We start from the raw sequence: 20,296 nt of genomic DNA, 5'->3' as shown, positions 1-20,296 counted from the left end.
AAGAAAGCTAGAGAGATTATTTTATTTTCCTGACACAATTCTATACTTATTTGCTCTCATTTTCAGAGATCTTTTCATTATTACTGACACAGACTAACAGCCACCAGAAGCAGCCAAACAAACCACGAGGCACAATGAAATATTCAACACACATGTTCACCTTCAAGATAAGACAATAATGACAGAACAACTGAAACTTGAGTCTCTTCCCAGGTATACTAAATTATGCCACTGAAGTCAAATGGGTATTAGCAGTTTAATCTACCCTTTGATACTCAAGAGCACAGAAAATATTCCATTACTGAAAAACCTACCACCATCACTATACACCAGCAACATCTAGGGATTTGCAAAATAATGAAGAACACAATTCAGACGTCAGAGAAAGGACAAGAAAGGAAGATTCCTCCATGGAGAGGCCCTTCCATGAGGAACATCCCCAGGGACTAAAATCTACTGTGAGCACAAAGCACTCTTACCTGCATGAGTGAGCATGTGCCGCTGCAGGGAATTTGCCCATGGAAATACTTGAGGACAATAAGGACAGGGGATATTTTGCCGGCAGTCTGAGTGAGCGTTCCTCTTCCCTCTCAGAAGCTTATCCTCAGCAGTTTCCTTCTCATCCTCACTTGCTCCATTTCTGCCGCTTTCTTCCTTGAAATTGTCAGTGGACTGCAGAAAGGGGCTAAATTTGTTAGTGTCTGTGGTAGCCAGCATCTTCTCTATGCTGGCAAACTCCCCACTTGACTCCAGATCCACACTACTGCTAAGTTTAGGCTTATTTTTAGTTCCTTTCTTTCTACCTCTTTTCTTAGTCAAGCCAGTATCAGCAACGGGAGACTGCTCTGGATGACATGCCTGAGACAGGTCACTGGGCAGGCTGGAGTCTCTCAGAACAGTGCTCAAGATTGTCACTTTTGCTTTGGCGTTCCCTGATTTGTCACACCCAGTGGAGCCGCTCACCACCTTGGAACTGGCGTCTGCAGCCTCCGTTTTTAGCAAAGCGGGAGCAGAAGACACAGATGAAATGATCTGTGCAATGGAAGCCAACGGCGGCAGCTCTTTAGTGACTGAAGGCTTTGGCAAGAGAGGTGGCGGTGGTGGTTTAGGCCTCAAGGGTCTCAACAAGGCAGAATTGCCAGAGAGAGCCGGGGAAATGATTGGGACAGTCAAATGCAATGAACCTTGCAGTGGCTGGGGATGCCTGACACCCCGGGTTATCTCTGAGTTCCCATTGGCACCAAAAACCAAAGGACACTGCAGACAGTTATAGGCTTTATCACTGTTCCCGGAAGTAGCCAACTCTTGATTCCTGCCTTCGTATGGGACATCATCTTTGTCCTTCTTCAGAATTTTGGGTATGGACAGGTCAATAGGCTCCATGGAACAGTCATAAAAGGACAGGGGAGAAGAACCAAACAGGTTCTCCTGCTTCACTTGCACAGCACTCAGGCTTCTGCTCTTCTGAGAGAAATCCAGCGGCTCATCAAAATCCACTGGGAAGTTGCCCACAGGTTCACGTTTGATGGAAACATGAGACGACGTGCCAAGCAAGAAGCCATTCTGTGGCTCCAGGAAAGGTGTCATGGGCTTGTGGTCCATATAAGTGCTGTCCTCCATTAAAGAAGGGTCTGTCTGGCTTTCCTGGGCACTGCAGTCCACTGTTAAGATGTAGTTCTCAATATCCCTTTCTTGCACGTGCAAGTGCTGCTTGAGGATATGGTGAATGCAATTTCTCTTAGCTGAAAAGGCTGTGCCACACTCCTTGCACTCAAACGGCTTCTTCTTCTGGCAGCCGCTGTGCGTCCTCATGTGAATGCGGAGGGCCCGGTAATGCTTCAGGTCCTCACCACACAGCTTGCACACAGTGTGTGGAGAGCAGAAGGCATCCACCATCTCTGCAGCATTGCTGGTGACATATTCAATGTTCTTCTCTATATCCTTCCTGGTCACTTTGAGGTGCTTCTTTCGCAGATGCCTCTCACAATTGGCTTTCACTGTGAACGGGTAGTGGCAGAGTTTGCATATGTAAGGCCTCTCCCCGCTGTGCGTCCGCAGGTGCCGGATCAGTGCTGCCTTGTCAGCTGCGATGTAGTCACAGATGTTGCACTGGTATGGGGAAATACCTAAGTGAGAACGGATGTGAGCTCTCAGGACACCAGCGAAGGCAAACACCTGGTCACAGAAACGGCAGGGGTACAAAACTTTCCTCATGGTTGGGGTCTTCTTGTTCGCTGCCCCTGCAATGATGGCTTTGAGGTCTCCTTCTGTGACCTCTTGCTTGATCTTGGCTTCCATACTCAGAGGCAGGAGAGCTTCAATGATGCTGTCCTGCTCCAGCTGTGTCTTCATCTCATGCTGACTTAAAGGCTCTACTTTGGGTTGGAGGAGCAACTGCGAGGAAGGACTTGATTTGGCTCCTGGCTGGGGGAGATGAGAGTTGGAGGAGGACTCCACCGAGTTCTTGATCAGCCTCAGAGGGGGAGGTGGGAGGCTTGGGCTGATGCAGCCAGGGGAGGCTTGCTGGGCACTGATAAGAGGAGGAGGCGTAGAGGTTGCGACAACTGTTCGGGGCGTTACCAAAGGCTTTGGCTTCAGTGGCGGCATATGCTTGAAAATGGACTGCACAGGGACAGAAGGTGCCTTAGAAAGTGGAGGAAGACTGATCTGAGGAGGAGCGGAAGAAGCCATCTTCAAGATCTGTTGAATGTCTGCCAGCTCAATGGCAGACTCATTGGAGATGGGTTTCACCACAATACTGCTGTCAGGCTGGATAATAAAACCCCTCTGGAAAGGCTGCAGTGAGAGAAGCTTTATATTTTCTTTTGTAGGGGGAAGGACTGAAAATGACCCTCCCATGGAGGCAGCTTCCAGAGGAGAGAGGCTGAGCAGACTGGTGCTGCCGGGTTCCTGAGGTAGGTTACTCTTCAGTGCTCTGAGCCGCATTTCTTGGACCTCATCTTGTGTATTGTCCTCCTGCTTGACAGGCTTGATGTCTTTGGTGTACTGTAGGCCCAAGGATGCCATGAAGGCTTTCTGGTCTGGGTTCTCACCAGGTAGGGTCATGGACTGTGGCTTGTGCTTGTCTTTTCCCTGATCCACCATGTGAGTTTCTGTGTGCAGTTTAAGTGCCGAAAGCATGGGGAATGCCTTGTTACACATCTCGCAAATAAATCGATGGAAGTCACTGATGCACCTTCGCAAATTTGTTTCACACCAGACCTGCAAGACATACAAAAACATTTAGAGTAGACATCTCAGACTGGAAATGCATCACGTGCTGCTGCAAAACAAAAACAGTTCACTCTCTCTCTACCACTGCTTAATTTAAGGGATTTAAAGCAGCCACCACCTACCTGGCATAGAGATACTACTGCTCCACAGCCTTCAGTGCCCCAAGGAGTGTATCTGAATTAGGAGCTGATTCTTCAGAAGTTCCCCTCTACAGAGGCAAACTCCTTCAGAAAGCTATTCAGACTCTCAGATACATTTCCATTCTGAACTTCCCTACCAGAAACCGCTCTCCTGTGACTGACAAGACAGAAGCTTCCTCCTCTAGCTCTACAACTACAAAGAAACTAGGAGTAGAGGAGGCAAAAAGGAGGTATCCAAGAAGGCAAACCAATACAAATCAACCAAAATAATATCCCCCAAAAGGAGATGAATGAAACTCAGAGCCTAAACCAGAAAGGCTTTTGGTTAGGGAAGTCTTATTACATTTATTCTCCCAAGAAAAATACTAAGCTCACATATGGATGTTATACTTGTCCCTGAAAACAATCATAAATCCAAACGCTGTATTTAAACGCTACCCAGATAGCTCACATGTTGCAAAGGTCCCACATCAAAGAAGAGCACAAGTGTGAAATTAAGTAGAGGGCTGGCAAGATCTTTATATATTCTACATGCTTTGTTCAGTTGCTTCCTAAGTCTTACAGTCTCACAGTGCAAGCAAAATTATTACAAACAGAAAATACCAACATTTAAATCCCTTAATAACTTTAAATGTCTGCCATTAATTACAGAAGAAATAACCCCAAGTTGTATAAAGAGTGTTTTCTTCTGATTTTGCAACTTTTACACCAAAACTGTAATAGACTTACAGAATGACCTACATGTTCTCCTGGGCCAGCAGCAAATTTCAGGTCTACCACCTTGCAGGCAGAAGAGCTGGAAATCAATGCTTTAGTCCCAATAGAATGAGGAAAGTGCAGAAACTGACTAAGCAGGGTCCTGCTGGATTGTGTGTTTTATTTTTATTTGCTTTTTAAACAGATACACAGCTTCATCCAGACCCAAACTAATTAAGGCAGGCAAGGTTTGACAGAGGGAGGAGTAATACCATCCAATAGGAAGCTTTACATGCACTCAGAAAAATATTTACAGACTACCTCCCTGCCTTTCCCCAGACACTGTCCCTCAAAGCTGCAAAATCCTCAGAATTTACATAAGGAACATAGTGGAAAGATGTTTTGTGAAGAAATCACTGAAGATGCCACTGTTTAGTAAGGTGACTGCCTGAAGTTTTTTGTAATAAAAACTTTCACACCATAGCTACATCCTTGTTAGAGTAAATTAAAATAAATAATGCCTTCCTTACCATGTGTCCTCCCTACTGATTTCAGATGCAAGATGGTTCTGGGAAAGAGAGAACTAATGGGCAGGCTGGAAGGGACAAGGATCCAATATGACCCAAGTTTTCCTTTGAACTGTTTTTATAAATCTTTACACTGATAGTTATCCACTGGAATGCTGAAACAAAATAATGCCAATAAACTTTGGCTGAAAAAAAAAAAAAAGGAAAGGCAGAAAGTGTTTCAAGCCTACACAAACACTGGTAATGTGCTTTCAACAAAATATTCTACACGCAGTCTCAGCCTCAAGGATGCCTCTTTCAATGATGTCATAAGCTACAGCAGCTGGTACCTTAAGCTACGAAGAACAGAGAGTACCTGAGAAATGCGGGGGAACTTCCTACAGGAGAAGTCCGTGAATCCCAAGTCATGGAAGCCTGCTGGAATCGAAGGGTTGTTCTGAATGAAAGGCTTTCCCATGGGATCTCTGGGAAGCTGCTTGTGGATAACTGCATTATGGCGCAGTAAGCCCCGATGAGTACGAAAGGTAATACAACAGATGTCACACCTGGAAAGGAAAGGAATAAAACATATATGACTGAGTGCTGCAAGCTTAAGGACTGGCATTCTTCTTGCATTAAGACATACTCCTTCCTCTTGCCCCATGATACCAAGAACCTGCTAAATGCAAAACAAAGCCACAGCACATCAAAAACCTATCACCACAAAAAGGCCATTGCAGTCACAGTCACTTTCTACCAGTTTCTGGCTAGTAACTTCACTGGAAGTTTAAAGACTACAGCACATGACAACTGACAATCCCAAACCAGTAGACAGTTAAGCGGCCGCTGAGACCAGAGCCTTCTGACAACCTTCCCACTGTCCAACCAGAAATATTTCAATGGCTTTACACCATTTCTTTTTTCCTAAAAAGTACTATTAAGATAAACAACATTTTCAAAAAATCAGTGACAAGGAGAGGCTAAATCTGACCTGAACAGCAAAAGCTGCAAATGCATAAACAGCACCTTTTGTAACCACTGCTTAAGACATACTACTGCACATCACTCAAATACCCGTGTGTGAATCTTCCTCACACTGCCTTTCCATAAACTTTCACTGATTTTTTTTCAAAGCTGTTATGAGAACTATACTCTTCTAAAAGGAAAACCAGAACTCATCAAAGGAGAGAAAAGTCAGAGGAGGAAGACCTGAAACGGGTTCAACACTTCTGACACACTTACACCCCCTTCACAGCCAGTAGGCCCTGAAGAAAAATGCAGAAGCCATGTCTTTTCCCACCCACACTTTATTGCTGTGATTTCTTGTTTTTCTTAAGTTCTCAATTCCCAAATTCAGCTAAACAAAGGTTTCTCACATAAAACATTGCATTAAACAATCAAAACTATGCTGCAGGCAGTAAGGGCTATGCAACAACATTTGGTCAACATGTCAACAAACAAGCCTATTGCTTTTTAACTATCTGGAATTTGAGCTCTGCAGTGTGACAGGTCACGTCTGCTCTGCATTCAACAAGTGACACACAGTTTCACTCAACATAGTTCCTTGTGGTTACAGGTCCAGCTCCCAACCAAAGCACGGGCTTCCCAGAAGCAAACACCAGTGAATGTGAAACAGTCAGATTTTGTCAGTGAGAGTATTAGACGCACTAGGATTTTTTCAGACCTCCTGCTGCTTCAGTTGTCCCCGTACCGCCTTTGCTGTCTACATCAAGGAAAAGGACATATGCCTACTCATTAAAAAAACATCCTGCAATTAGAAATTATTTCTGACAAAATCCTGAAACCATCCCCTCCCTGTCCTGCCCCTAACAAACTCCTATTGTTGTTCTTTTTATCACTACATAAATACCCACAGACATATTTTTATTCCCTGAAAATGAAGAGATAACCAACTCATAAAGCAACTGGACTCATAGTCTCTGAGTGGTGAAAGAAGCAAGTGTGAAGTGTATGTAACACGGCCTTTGTTATCACAGTACCCAGAAAGCTTGGACATAAATATTATGCGCTGAAGGTTTAATCTGTTTTAACTCTCCTGTCAATTCACTTGCATCCTAGCTTTATAATTATTGTCAGCATAGTTCCTGCATTCCATTAAATACCAAACCAATGCCATTTACAGAGCTAATGTTTACTTAAAGAGGTATTGTAAATGTGACAACAATCTCTGGTGGTGGTGGGGAAATACCAACACAGTTCTCCAACATCAGGATCTACGGCTCTCCTCCAGCCCACTTGGCAGCACCTACTCTGTGACGTAAAGCTTTCATCTTCAGTGAAAACAAAAACACAACCACCAAATGAATTCTTTTTTAGAGGCGATGACAATGTGCTGTGTGAAAGCAAGCAGTGCTTTTGGCATGCTCCTCCTGGTACACTGGCATACAAACACGGAGGGCTTGCAAGCAATGTTCCTGCACCATCGGGAGCATCACCACCCGCTCTGCAGAGGGACACAGACCCTCACCTTGGGGCGTGTTGAGGCATCTTCAGGGTTCCCAACACGCCTGGCCTCCCCCAGACCAGTAACCCAGTGTAGCAGCTCTGTGTGATGGGGCAGACACAGCGACCGTTGACAGCACCACAGAGATCCTGGGAGAGCTGGCTCCTGCCACTATACCCCCAAGATTTGAGCTGAGCAGGAGCCAGTGCTCCTTGGCAAGCAGACAGATCTCCCTGCCTCATCCATCTTACACTCCCTCATCTCCATTGGCTGAGCAACATGCTGATTTTAAGTACTAGTTTATTTAGGGCTCCCATCAAAAGCTGCACTTGAGAGTTAATCATTCAGAGCAGACACCCGTGTGAAAGTCCTTCACAGTACACCTGTATCAACTGCTGTGCCTCAGGACAGTAAAAATTTGCAATTTAAAAATGGTGTTTTCCATGCAAAGGGAACTGCCTCCCCTCCCACTAAACAAAAGCAATAGATCTTGAAAAAGGAATACATTCTCTCTCCTATAAAGCATAGAATTAAAAACCTCTCTGTATTTTTCTCTTTCCTCCTTAGTCTTCTTTTATTTTCCTTGCTGTGAGTGAAGAAGCAGCAAGCAAAAAGAGAAGTTGGGAAAAGGATTAACCTCTTTTTCTATTCAGTCAAAAAGAGGCACCTGGCTGAAAAAGAAACATCCAGATAAATCACACCTGTCATCTCAAGACTCAAGCTCTCCAGGGCATATAAATGCACAGCACCCTGGCTAAGCACCTTGCCCTGGTGTCACAGTTTACAGAATCACATGGGAGCTGGTGCACGGGAGGGATCTGTGGAAGCCCTGCCTTTCTCTGCGGTCCAGGCACACCTGCACAGGCACCCACAGCTCAGAGAGCTGGAATTAGAACAGCCCAAGAAGAGCCCTCCCTGAGATATGTGTGGAGCAGCCCCTCCAGGCAGCCTCCCCAGGTGACCTGGCAGGCTCCAGTCACCACCCCAGCACCCTGTGCCCACACCACTTGCCAAGGACAAGGGAGGTCACTGTAAAGCTGCTCCTGATGCTGAGGGGTGTCACTGAGCCAGCACCTCAGGAGATCTCAGGCTCTGCAGACCTCACTTGGGCTTGTCAGTCTTCCCTGCAGGGGCAAGCTATTTAAAATACACAGCTTGTGTGCCCAAGCGTCTGCACAACGTTTTTTCCATGCACGTGTGTGTTTTTGCCGAGTTCACTCCCCTCAACTCAGTTAGGAAGAGAGTCTGAATTTCTCACAAATGACATGACTTGAGCTTTGAACACAATCAGTAGTGCAGATGTACCACCTCCAAGACAATCTTGCAGGTACTAAGCGTCAAAACCTAACTAGTTAAGGCAAGCATCCTGCTGCATTGACTAAGGCTTGTGTTAATTTAAAATGGAGTAAGCATTAACTGGAAGCATTAGGGTTTTTCTAAGGAAGCCTAATAATTAATTTCTCTGTTTTGTCATCAGTACTATTTTCCATCTTTAGGTAGTGTCACCTCCTATAGTATTTTTAAATCCAGATCCACAATCTAGGAAGGACAAGAGAAAGGAATCCTAGGTGATATGAACACTTTTTTCATCTTACTCAACCTGCTTTAAAGAAAAAAATAAATAATTGTGGAAAGTCTGAAAAGTCCAGAATATCAAAGAAAGCATCTGAAACATATGGTAATACTTTGCTCATGATGAACTTTAAAAAACCAAACCAAAACACCAAAAAAACTTCCCTCCCCTTGAAACTTCACAAGTCTGCTCACGTGCAGTGCCAAGTCAAACATGGATGGCATGGCTGCAGAGAACAGTGATGGGAACTGGTTCTGAGGTTGTGAGCAGAACAGGCAGAGCAATGGCTGAGCACCTGTGCACAGATAAAAGCACTCTACTTGCAAGGTAAGTTCCCAGATGCATCTAATAAAAGCTGCTGTGTTATCATGTGATTGCTAGTCTTGGCCACACTCCTCCATTTTTCTATAAATATGATTACAAAGTAGGGGAAAAAAAAAGCTGTTCAGTTCCAAGTACAGAGATTCATTTTTAAGTAAAAAGGGAAGCACTGCTTTTAGCAGCTCAGGCTGCTTTAAAATGAGCTTAATTCTCAATTGTCTTTATGTTTTGGAGTCATTCACACCTGTGCAAGGTGAATGTAATACCAGGGCTCTGGCTCAGCAGCAGAGGCATACACAACAAGCTGATAAGAAAACAGAACGGCTAAAACACAAGAGCAGAACCAAAATATAATAGAGCAATGGCCAGGCTGCCCTTGGTGCTCTGGCCACCTATCACACCAGGCAAGTCTGTTCAATTATTACTACACCAGTGCACCTTTTTTTCTTTTTAAAATGCAGACAGGGTCCCTGTGTAAAAACACACCATTAAAAAGCTTTCTACTCAAATAAGTTAGTATTCTTGAACTCTGTAATGCTAATTAGGATATAAAAGCATTTTAACAGGCTTTAAGAAGTAGTCAGTGCTTTGTGCAGCTTGTTCAAGAGGCAAGCCAGGATTTGTTACACTTTTGACAAGCAGCACCTATGCAAGAAAAGTTTACCTAAGAAGTACCTGTTGCCTTGCATTGCACTCTCCTCTGAAACAATTCCAATTTGTCAGCACAAAAAAATAGCTATTTTTGTGCAAGAAATGGAAAGACATTTTAGAAAGGAAATGCAGAGCCAAATTTTAAGCAAAATTAATCAGTCTTGATTAAGAGTAATGTAGTGAAACATTCAATCTTTCTAAATTTTGTCTTTCAGTAGTCAAGATGCAAATACCAGGTATATTATATTATATCCATCATTATTATACCAAGAAATTAACCAAACGCTATGCTCTGCATTATGTGAGACTGGTGGTGGGAAAAGGAAAGTGACATTTACCATTCTTCTCCTTATACTTCTGAAACTACACTATACTCATCTAAAATAAAAAACTCGGGACCACTTTGTTCCTTTCCTGTCTTTGCTCTTCAGCAACTTCCATAAACAGAAGCAAGGAAAACAAAACAAGAATGAACCACATCCTGAGACAGAAGTCATTAATATATAATTAAGTTATGAAGTTGTCTAACTCCTCCTACTAAAATCCCTGCTATATACTGTATATATTTCTATCTTTGTCGTTATTGCTCTCCTTTCTTTCTCACATTATTTGTAGAATTAATGTGACTCTCATGAGCAAAGAACATCCTCTGCTGACCTAAAAAATAATACAACTAGGCAGAAGAGAAAGCTGGGTGATTCCCTGCTGATGTCTGCACCGAGGGGTGGGAGCAGGCACCGTGCACTGCAGAGGAGGCTGACAAGGGGGGCAGATGGAGAAAGGATGGTTTGAAACATAAGGGCTTTCACCACTTATGAAAGCAAAACTAGCAGGTTACAGGCATAGTCTCCTTCAAGAAAGAAGCAAAGGAATCCTTTCTCTTCTGCTTCTTTTGGTGCAAAGTGATGGCACAGAGATGAGAAAGAGCAAATTTGTTTCTGCTCCTGTACAACCCCACCCAGGTCCAGATACTCATCTCCTTTTGGATAAAAAAAACACTCTTCCTGGCCTCCACACCCAGGGCCCTGGGAAATAACATCCAGCAGCTGCACTAATCTCTCCCAGTTGCTGCAGATGAGTGATGGAAAAGCAGCAGTGCTGCAAACCCTGCTCCTGCCTCCCTCACAGGATCCCTGTGGGTCCTCCTGCTGTCCTGCAATGACCGTTCCTGCCTCCTTCCCCTGCAGCACCACAGTGTGTCTGACCCCGAAGGACCTGCTGCTCTCCCACCTCGACCTTGCCCAATGCTATGGGTCTGTGCTGAAACAGCAGCAGCAGGAGCCAGCTCCCTGCCAGGCACCACGGGCTGCAGAGGCTCCCTGCCCCTTCCCCTGAGCGTGAAGGGACAGACACAGCACACTCAATGCACAGTGTTTCACATCCTCAGCAACGGCAGGATTTTTTATTTTTCCTCCCTCCCACCTCCGCACTGGCACTCTGTTACCAGTCTGTCCTGTGGCTCTCTTCAATCCTCTCCCTCAAAGAGGCCACCCTTGGGTGCAGCTCAGGCTGAAACCCCTTCACCAGCCCTTCTATTAATAGAGGGATGCACAACGCTATGTGCATTCCTACAGCTGCGCTGCGGTCCAGGCAAGAAGAGTATCGTGTAGGAGCCAGGAGAGACCCGATATAAACCAGGATGATGTTGTGCTTCAGAAATTTGTCAGCACGCTGCACAGCCAGTGCCTGTACCAATGTGTCGTGACTCCCACAGTCAGAGTACCTTGAGTGAAATTAATTGCTATAAGGTTTAAAAAAAAGGCACAAGTCATCCTTTGTCATCTTTAAACTTTGTGTGTGAGCACAGAAAAGCCAGGAAAAAATATTTCACTTCTTCCCAATACTGTAATGAATTGCATTTACCAGCAACACTTCAACAGTGCCACGTTTAAACACCTCTGTCCCAGTGGAACGGTAGCTTACTCTACCACTTACTTCCACAGAATTAACAGGCAACTAAGAACAAATAAAGGGAACATGGGAGATGACCTGCAGACGTTTGCACAAAGTAGTCAATTTTCTCATAAAGACCTTTTTACTTAATAAAGGGCAAAGTTTTAAAAACCGTAAGTATCAACAAATTGGCTGCAGAGAATCACAGAGAAAGAGCTGAAGATTAACTTAAGTAACAGTGAAGGGTTTAACAGTTAGGGCATGCATACCTGGGGGGAAAAAACCCTGACCAGTGCAGGCCTCTACAGCTACCAAAATTGGAAGCTGCACAGCATCCAGAATAGCAGTCACTGTATGTGCACAAGAACTCAAGTGAACCTTCTGGTATTCTTTCAGGGTAAGAAATGTAAAGCTCTTCCTACCTTCTAACACACCTTCCAAATAGGAAGTCAAGTACTTGTATAATTATAAAATTAACAGCCAAGAGTTAAAAAATAAAAATCTATGTACCTACCATGTTTAAAAAACACCCCACCACTTTTCACAAGTGACATAAGAAGAAATACATCTACAGATGCTTCTCTATCCTATAACCACCCACTGATGACAACAGAGCTCACAAACAGGTACAGCTGAATCTGGACTAAAAACCCTTGCCCTTACCTATGTTCATAGGTAAGATATGCTCAGCATGCAGACATAACTGCCCGCACACTGAGCAGCATCCAGCACTTGGATAGAACCTGCTTATAAACAAATCTTGGTCCTTCAGATCAGGCAGGTGTGCTAGTAACCTATTTTGGCTCAGCCCTTTTTCCCTCCTGCATGCCCTTTCACAAGCAGCTTTCCTCTACAGTCAGCTTTGCATTTACCCACTTTCTATTCTTGCAGCCAAGCTAAGATATTCAACACCATGTGATACACCACAGAGTTTCACATGAGAGCATCACTCCCTGTGTCCATTCACTATCCGATATTTTTATCCGGGGGCTCCGGATTCCCAGTCTCTTCACACAATGAACTCCCTGATGTGAGCTGACCACTTCTAGGCCGGTGTTGGACGAGCACTGCTCTTCAGATGTTTCCCATCTCTCTTTTCTGAACAGAAACTTCAGAAAGCACTTAAAGTGCTGTTCTGCTCAGCTTCTGCAAATCAGCATACAGACAGATGCTCAACCCACTGATTCCACTTCTCCATTTGCTCAGTAAAAGGATGCATTCACCAGCTTCCTTACATACCCTCTCCTCTGCCTTATCAAGAGTTGCATTGTACCACAGCATATTTTTGGTCCTAGCATTTACCAGAGCTGGATTTCATCGTCATCAGCTGGCTCATGGAATTGCTCCTGCACTGAAAATGCTGCCAACAAGAGATTAGGATTTGGTTCCTAGTTCCTATCTGAAGATACTGAGCAAACAGCTTGAGAGCAGAGCAGAATAGGAGAGTTAGCCAATTGGCAATGCCACACAACTGACCCTTGTTGTCTCCATCCTTGGCTATAGCAAGTTTTGTAGCATTGACTCTGTTAGTACTCAGTATCTCCAGCACAGTTCCTACCTAAACTATCCTTGCTAGTACAATCTCAAACAATGACTAAGAAGGGAAGTATTGCGGCCAAAGTACAGTGTACCAAAAGGAGGTCCATGAAAATGTCTATGCTGGACTGCTCCCCATCTCTCTCAAAAATCATGTAGGATACAACATCAGAGTTGTCCAGCTTCATTAGAAGAGCACATTTCTTACTTTGAAGTTCTAGCAAGGAATGAGGCTATATGCACACCAACAGTTGTGACAGAGATGGAAAAACAGTATATAATTTCACATTGATGAATTGCTTCCAGCAACAGCAGTGTCAACTACTAGGAAAAAACTTCCTCTCCCCACCATGAACCCACAGTTTTGCCTCACAGTAATATAAATTGCAAATAACATCTAGATTTCAAACACATTCACTCTTGTAAGTCTGCAATGTCACTAACACCCTCTTCCCACAAAAGGCTGGCCACATGTTGAAAGCAATGTGCTTCACAAAAATGAAGCCAGAAGGATTAGTCCCTAACATATGAGGAGAGAAAAGATAGAAAGTGAATTCCTAGACTTGCTTAAATAGGCATTAGCAAAAACATGAATGAAACTTAAGGGTCTTTTTCTGGTTGGGTTTTTTTCGCCCCTTTTAACATCTTTTACAATGTACTTTTAATCAGTCACACTGCTGCTCCATAAACAACTAAATCTTGTACTAGCCTTTTCTACTGATGAAAATGATTGAAATCATCTCCATACACTTTAAATTTACATTAATTTCTTTACATGGCTATTTTATCTCCCCAAAGCCAATGTGACCCTAAGAACAGTAACTGGGCAATAAAAATGCAGTATTCTAAGTAGCTGAAATAATTTTCTCTCAAAACCCACTTCCTTTTGTCTTGACTTAAAAGGGGCTACTCATGTGTCTTGGCTAAAATGATTTAAGATTGGGACATAGGTCCAGGTGCCTGGCAGCATCCCACCACCTGCCACCACACACTGAAGAATGCAAATGTGAGGGCAAAGGGGGAAACCTGGTGACCTGCCCGACTGAACTGCAAGCTGCATGTGACATCTTGTGAAACAATTTACCCACAGAATCCAGGAGACCATTCTTACCCAGAGCACTTAAGTTGTTCACACCATCTGAGTGAAGCCAGATAACACCAAGAGACAATGATAGCATTTTCTACCCTGGAGTGTTTTCAGAAACAGGAGCTCCAAGCGGTTACCCTGGTAAAACTAGAGACAGATGACCACAGACACCAATGGTCAGAGTGTCCTGACACTTTTCCTTCCAAGGTCTGAGCTCTTCTGTTGCTGTGCCCATTACTGATCTAGCTGTTCAAAACAATAGCTTTCCATGATGGCGTTCAATCTCTACACAATTTGACTTTACAATTCTCAGCCAAGCTTGGGCAGGCTGAAGAACAAGGTAATCTGTGAATGGCTTTTGGTTTTCTTTGGAGGTTTTACAGAAGCACATTACCCTGGGGGAAGAGAACTGTTTTTGCTGTCCTTGTGAAAATATGCCTGGGATTTGGCAAGTTACAAAGCTTAATGTATTATATCACTGTTTGGACATGCTCTGTAAAGGGTCAAAAAAATTAATCTACCCTGAGTCCATTCATGGCAACAGGCATCTACTGGTTCTGGTTAGCAGGTCAGCTCAGTGACTTAGGCAGACAGTGTCTTTCACTCTCTGCAATGTCTATTTATTTCTTGTCTCCTATAAAAATATAGCAAAAACAAATCCCGTAACTGAAGGCAATGCCATACTGAATCAAAAGTGATCAGAAAGTCCCCATAATGTTCACAAAGAGCCATACCCCTACCATGTTCAAATGGCACAACTATCCTTGCTGAGAACTGATATTTGAAAGGTATTTCTAAGAAAGGAGGCAACTGCAACACTATCACCACCTCCCTCCTCCTGTTAGGAAGATACACAGGCATGAGTGGCAGCATTAATGTCTCCTGCTGCTGTGAGGAAGGAAAATTTGAAAAACCTTTAGGTGTTGGTACAGAGGACTGCGCGAAACCTCCTGGAGAAGGGGTGGAAATATAATGGGTTACAGTGAAACCCAACAGAGGAATTTTATAATGCACATGCTTTATTTAAAAGCCATGCATTTTACTTTAAGCCTGTTCCATTGTACCTGCCAAAGGAAAGAGGAGAAACCTCACACAGTGCCTAAAGAGGCTTCTCCCCGGGAAATCCTCACGTCTCCTTTGCTCGCACTGCTGATGCTGCTCAGAGCTGCCTGTCAGGTGACCTTTACAAGCACATTACCATGTTTGACAGCAACCCTCCACCACAAAAGTTTCCAGGGAAGTTACCCTGCTCCACGAGGTTTCTCATTTTCCCCACTGGCTGCAGAGCGTTTCAGCGCTCTGCTAATTATATCAACACTCAGACACAAACTCACCAAAACAGACGGTGTCCCGAGCCCCAGCTGCAGGGAAACAGGCTTCTTTAAATAATCCAGGTAGAGAGGCCAAGAGGGTCAGAAAGCATCCCTGGACCCCCTCCCACCGCTAACGGGGACTGGCGACAAACTTGCCGGGGCCAGCTCATGTCACTAATTAGGGTGCAAGTCCCAGGGCTTCAAAGGGACAGAGACTGACCAGGGGGTGTAATGCCATGAAGGAGATGCAGTGCCACAGCCCATTGTCAGTGGGACAAAGGGCCCTATTATTGCTCCCGAGAGCAGGGCAGTTCTTACCGTAATTAGGAGACAAAGATTCACGATCCCGGATTTTACATAATCAAGAGATACTCTCCCAAGCGGGAGCCCCTCTCACACAATCAGTGGATTAAGTATTGTTTATTCTGCTGCAAGTAAACAATGAGGTGCTCCCTGCTCGGGGTTTTACATGAAAAAGCAGGACTGGGGAAGACAATGTGGAGTGTCTTTTCATCTGACTTTGAACAGCTAACCCCGTGATTTAAAGTTGTTCATTTGACAGTATCTGGAAGGGTAATGGCCCACCCTGTAAATTAGCTGCTCACATACTGATCCTGGGGCTGCCAGACAACCTCACCTCTTCTGCTGCTTATCAGAGGGGGGTCGGGACAGACAGACTCAGACTGCTCTGGGGGCAAGAGGCTGTATTTACACAACAGCGCTATAATGGCAGGATTAAGGGACCACAAGGAAGCCAGGCAGAAGCTCCTGCCCACCCAGTCACTTTGCCACTGCTGGGGATGCACCTCTGAAGGGAGGCTGGTACCACCAGCAAGACACTGCACACGGGGGCACTACTTCAGAGCAACTGTTTTCACAGTACTACTGGGAGAGCAAAAGGGAATTGGATGTTTGCCCTGTACCCTTACAACAAAAGGCATGGCTAGGCAGATTGAGCATCACTTATTTTTGGTCATGACTGAACAGTCTGTGCTGGGCTATCTACAGTGACAGATCCAAATCAACCACCAGACCCAGAGCATCTGGCTCTGGGATACACAACATCTGATACCTGTCTCACAGGTCCTGATCGAGTGATTTTACAATACTGGCAATAAAAAGAGACTGAGGGTGTTATGCTCCCTGCCCTTTGCTCACAGCACAGCTACTATGCTTCTTTGCTTGTTTGAACTTTAACGAGAGCTCTTTACCCTTGTCTTCTACAATAAGGCAACAACAGGATTTGATGAACGCCATATACTTTGCAGTTTGCTCCCCCACCACAAGCACACCCATATACACGTGCATCCTGCTCTGATACTCGAGCAGAATGCTCCCTTTTCTTCATCCCCTTCACTCAAAAAAACACCCTTAACCCTCACCAAAAGGATTTCAATCACATGAACTTGGGACTGAGAATGCCATGCCATGTTCTGTGTATCTTGTTGAATCCTACAGCCTTGCAGAACCCTGGGAACCATGGAATTACAGCCCCTGCCTGCCAAGGATTTCAACCCACTTCCTTTGGGATGAAAGAGTCACCTTAACAGCAGCCCAAACTGCTCTGCTTACCAGAGGATTTTCTGTTAGGTTGGGCCAAGCAGACGGTGTCATTTGACTTGTCTAGACTAGGACAAAAGGTGTGTTTTAAACCAGACGGGCAGGGTAAGTTGCACTCCAATACGTTAGCTGACCAGGGAGAACCACAGCTTCCTTGTCCTATCTTCACTGACATGTCTTAAATTGCTGAAGCAAATACTTGGCAAAACCCCCTTACCATCATCTAGACAATTCCATAAAGACCAGCATCCCAGCACCACCCTTAAATCATGCCCACACAGCTTGATAATTGTGGCTTTGATTTAGGGACACATTCAAGTCTTTGTTGCTCTACACAATCAAGGGCAGCAAAATCATTTCAGGAGAACATTATCCAAAAGCAAGTTTCCTAATACTAGAGAAAGAGGTGCATGGAGAGGAACAGCATGTTTGGACAGTCAGTGTGTCTTTCTGCCTTGTTGCAGCAGACTGCAAAGCTGCCAAGCTAGAAGGATGTCTATTCTGCTGTCTTTTATCCATCATTCAAAGCAAGCAAATTCACCTTTCCACTCAGGTCCATGGAACGCAACTTTGCAAAGAGGTCACGTCTTCAAGCTTCAAAATGAGGGTAATGCCAGGATAAGCCTAATATGATAACCACTTTCTCTAAAGCATGAAGTGTAAGGCAAAAATATCTCAGACTCCATTTTGTGAGGGTTGCAGAGTACCACAGAACAACTGCTTCAGTCTTGGTCTATAATGAAAATTTCTTTCATTTACTTCAGAAGCAGCAAAGTACACTTAATTATCCACTATTTGATGGACCAAGTTTAAGAAATAGCTCTCTAACTCTTTTGCCAAATCACTGTAACATTTATAATGCCTTTTAAAAACATCTGACATGTATTTACCAAGGTTTTCTAAATAAATAAATAGTAAAATTTGAGATAGTCCATTTAATAGAATGGGATGTCTCTGCTACATGCCATTCTGTTAAGAATCTGTATTCAGGAGTGAGTGTTGACACCTCAAGATGCTGAATTCTTCAGCATTCCGAAAAGATCATTGGAGTCCAAAGACCCAAAAAAAGCTTAAAACACTGACAAGCTTCTGCAAACAGACAATCTCCTTTTCTAAAACATCAGCTTTTCTACATGTTTAAACTAGACTTGGAATATCTCTTTCATATCTTCATGTATCTGGCTCTACATTTTTTCTATGGTAAAAAATAGGAAATAAAAAAGAGTATCAGGAGTCCCAGGGGCAATTACTTGAACCAAAGCACAACATCCAAGCACCTTCCCAAACAATTAATAACTAATTTTTCCTTGTTAAGAGAAGCTGATTTAAGCCAAAATCCACATCATTCCCTAACCTCAACAGGCAAAAAAAGCTTAAAACATGTTATTGAAAGTCTGGAACCAGAAACTCGTCCATCTTCATTCACTCCCATGAGTGACAAAAACTCTTTATATCCAGCTGCCTCCTTCTCCCCAGACAGAATAATCTCACAGGTTGATACCCCAATACTTTTATCAAGTTTTTCTTCATGTTAGAAGCATCTTCGATTTAACTTGTTAAAATTTTGCAACGTTGGCATTTTATTGTTTTATGTAACAACAGTGATGGATTTCGAGGGGAGGAAAGGGGGGCTTGAATTTTTTCTAAAAACATTTCCAGCTATTAACTGGCAAGATTTCCTGTATTTGCAAAAAATAATAGAATTAAGCCCTACAGCACCCTGGTGACACCAGATGAGGAAAAACATTTTAAAAACCTGCTCAAAATCACAAAGGGGGCCGTTAACAGTGAAGGGGGTTGAAGGCCTCCTGCCCCTCTCCAGCAGCCTCCCTCCGGCCATCTGATGACCAGAGACACTCTCAGTACTATTTCTTACCTCAGTGAATTATCTGGATGTGTCTCCATGTGGGACTCCAGCCCGTACTTGCAAAAAAAGTCTTTGAAACACACTGGACAATGATAAACTTCATCGTCGGCCTTCTTATCCCCTTCACCGGAGTGACCATCCTCGACAACCTTCAGAAAAAGGAAAAAAACCTCACTAGAACGAATTTTAAGCAACAAGCCAAACATGTAATCCATTCAAAATCCTTCTCTTAAAAACAAAGTCACAGGCTTCATCAGAACCTTGCTGCAAGCAACCAGAAGTTATTCATTCCTCAACAGAGAAGGTAAGCAACAGAGCCCCTGCATGTGTAAGAATATGCACGACAGAAAAGGAGGCTCAGTAGGAGATAAAGTGCGCAGCTGAGTCACAGATACATCCGTTCTAATGAGAAACTGTGATTTGAACAACTTATAAACCCGTATGTTTATATACCACCAAACTAGCATTCCTCCCCCTTAAGCAAGCCAGGCGAGCTGTCAGCCTAAATTATTTATGCCACTGAGATACTGCCAACTGCTAAGTCAAGTGGTTTGGGGAAAAGCAATGAACTCCTGCATAATTTCTATAGTTCTCTTCTGATTACAGGGAGAAAAGAATGCACAGAAGGAGGGATACTGTGCTAAACAGGAAAGTTACTAGCTTGCCATTTAGAGATAGCAAGTGAAAAGAGTCAAGCTTGGCAGCTACCATACGTTTTGTACAAATGACTGAAATGCGCTAAAATATTTCATAAACAAAACCCTAATGGAAATGTCTAACCTTCAAATAAATATTTTCTGGTCGCTCTTGCAACTTCAATAAAGCAGGATTATGCTACTGTGAAAGGGAAATGTGCTACCGATTTTTTTTTTTCCCTCCAGATCAAGAGAAAACCAGACTCAAGCTGTTACTGCTTTTGAAGTAAAAACATTTTTTTGAAAGTTTAAATCACCATCCTGCAAGACTACTATGAAATGTATGGGAGAAGAAACATCTAGGGAAAAAGCTGCAGCAGCAAAACAACAGTTCATCCTCGTCATCCAACATCAATTATTTATAGATCATAAGCAGAAAAAAATAAAAATAAAGAATTTGAAAAGTTTAATTATTTCCAACTCTGAAATTAGGAATTCATTTTCAATCTCAGACAACAGCACTGACTACACAGGATGAGCATGGCAAGTTCTACACAGGGCTGTAACAAGACCACGTTTTAGTATGTCTGTGCTGACTACATGAACTCAACAGCTGACAGTTCAGGAGGTACCCAGGAACATCTTTTGCTTGTGCCCCATAAAGAACCTTTTTTGCAGGTGTCCTCTCTTCTCTGTCCAACTCAGCATCATGACTAAACTTCCGTTTCGAAGACAATCGCCTGCGCTTCAGCGGCGAGGGGGGAGTTGTGCTTGCTGTGCTGTTCGGGTCCTTCTCATGAATCTTCATGTGCCTGAGCAG

The 20,296-nt window shown here is 43.8% G+C and overlaps 1 protein-coding gene across 1 annotated transcript in view; it reads right to left on the bottom strand.

Annotated features, from left to right (window-relative positions):
- The window catches only part of RREB1 (ras responsive element binding protein 1), a 74,689-nt gene that overhangs the window by 17,501 nt on the left and 36,892 nt on the right, over positions 1-20,296 (bottom strand). Inside the window, exons 6-9 of the mRNA XM_009081306.1 lie at positions 20,144-20,288; positions 18,851-18,990; positions 4,953-5,142; positions 480-3,222 (exon numbers count right to left, since the gene is read on the bottom strand). Coding sequence (XP_009079554.1) covers positions 480-3,222; positions 4,953-5,142; positions 18,851-18,990; positions 20,144-20,288 — 3,218 coding nt within the window. The remainder of the gene's footprint in view (positions 1-479; positions 3,223-4,952; positions 5,143-18,850; positions 18,991-20,143; positions 20,289-20,296) is intronic.

Source organism: Acanthisitta chloris, unplaced genomic scaffold, assembly GCF_000695815.1.
Source record: "Acanthisitta chloris isolate BGI_N310 unplaced genomic scaffold, ASM69581v1 scaffold27448, whole genome shotgun sequence".
NCBI lineage: Eukaryota > Metazoa > Chordata > Aves > Passeriformes > Acanthisittidae > Acanthisitta > Acanthisitta chloris.
The sequence above is the reverse complement of the archived record's forward strand: the minus strand, read 5'-3'. Positions and strand labels throughout refer to the sequence as shown.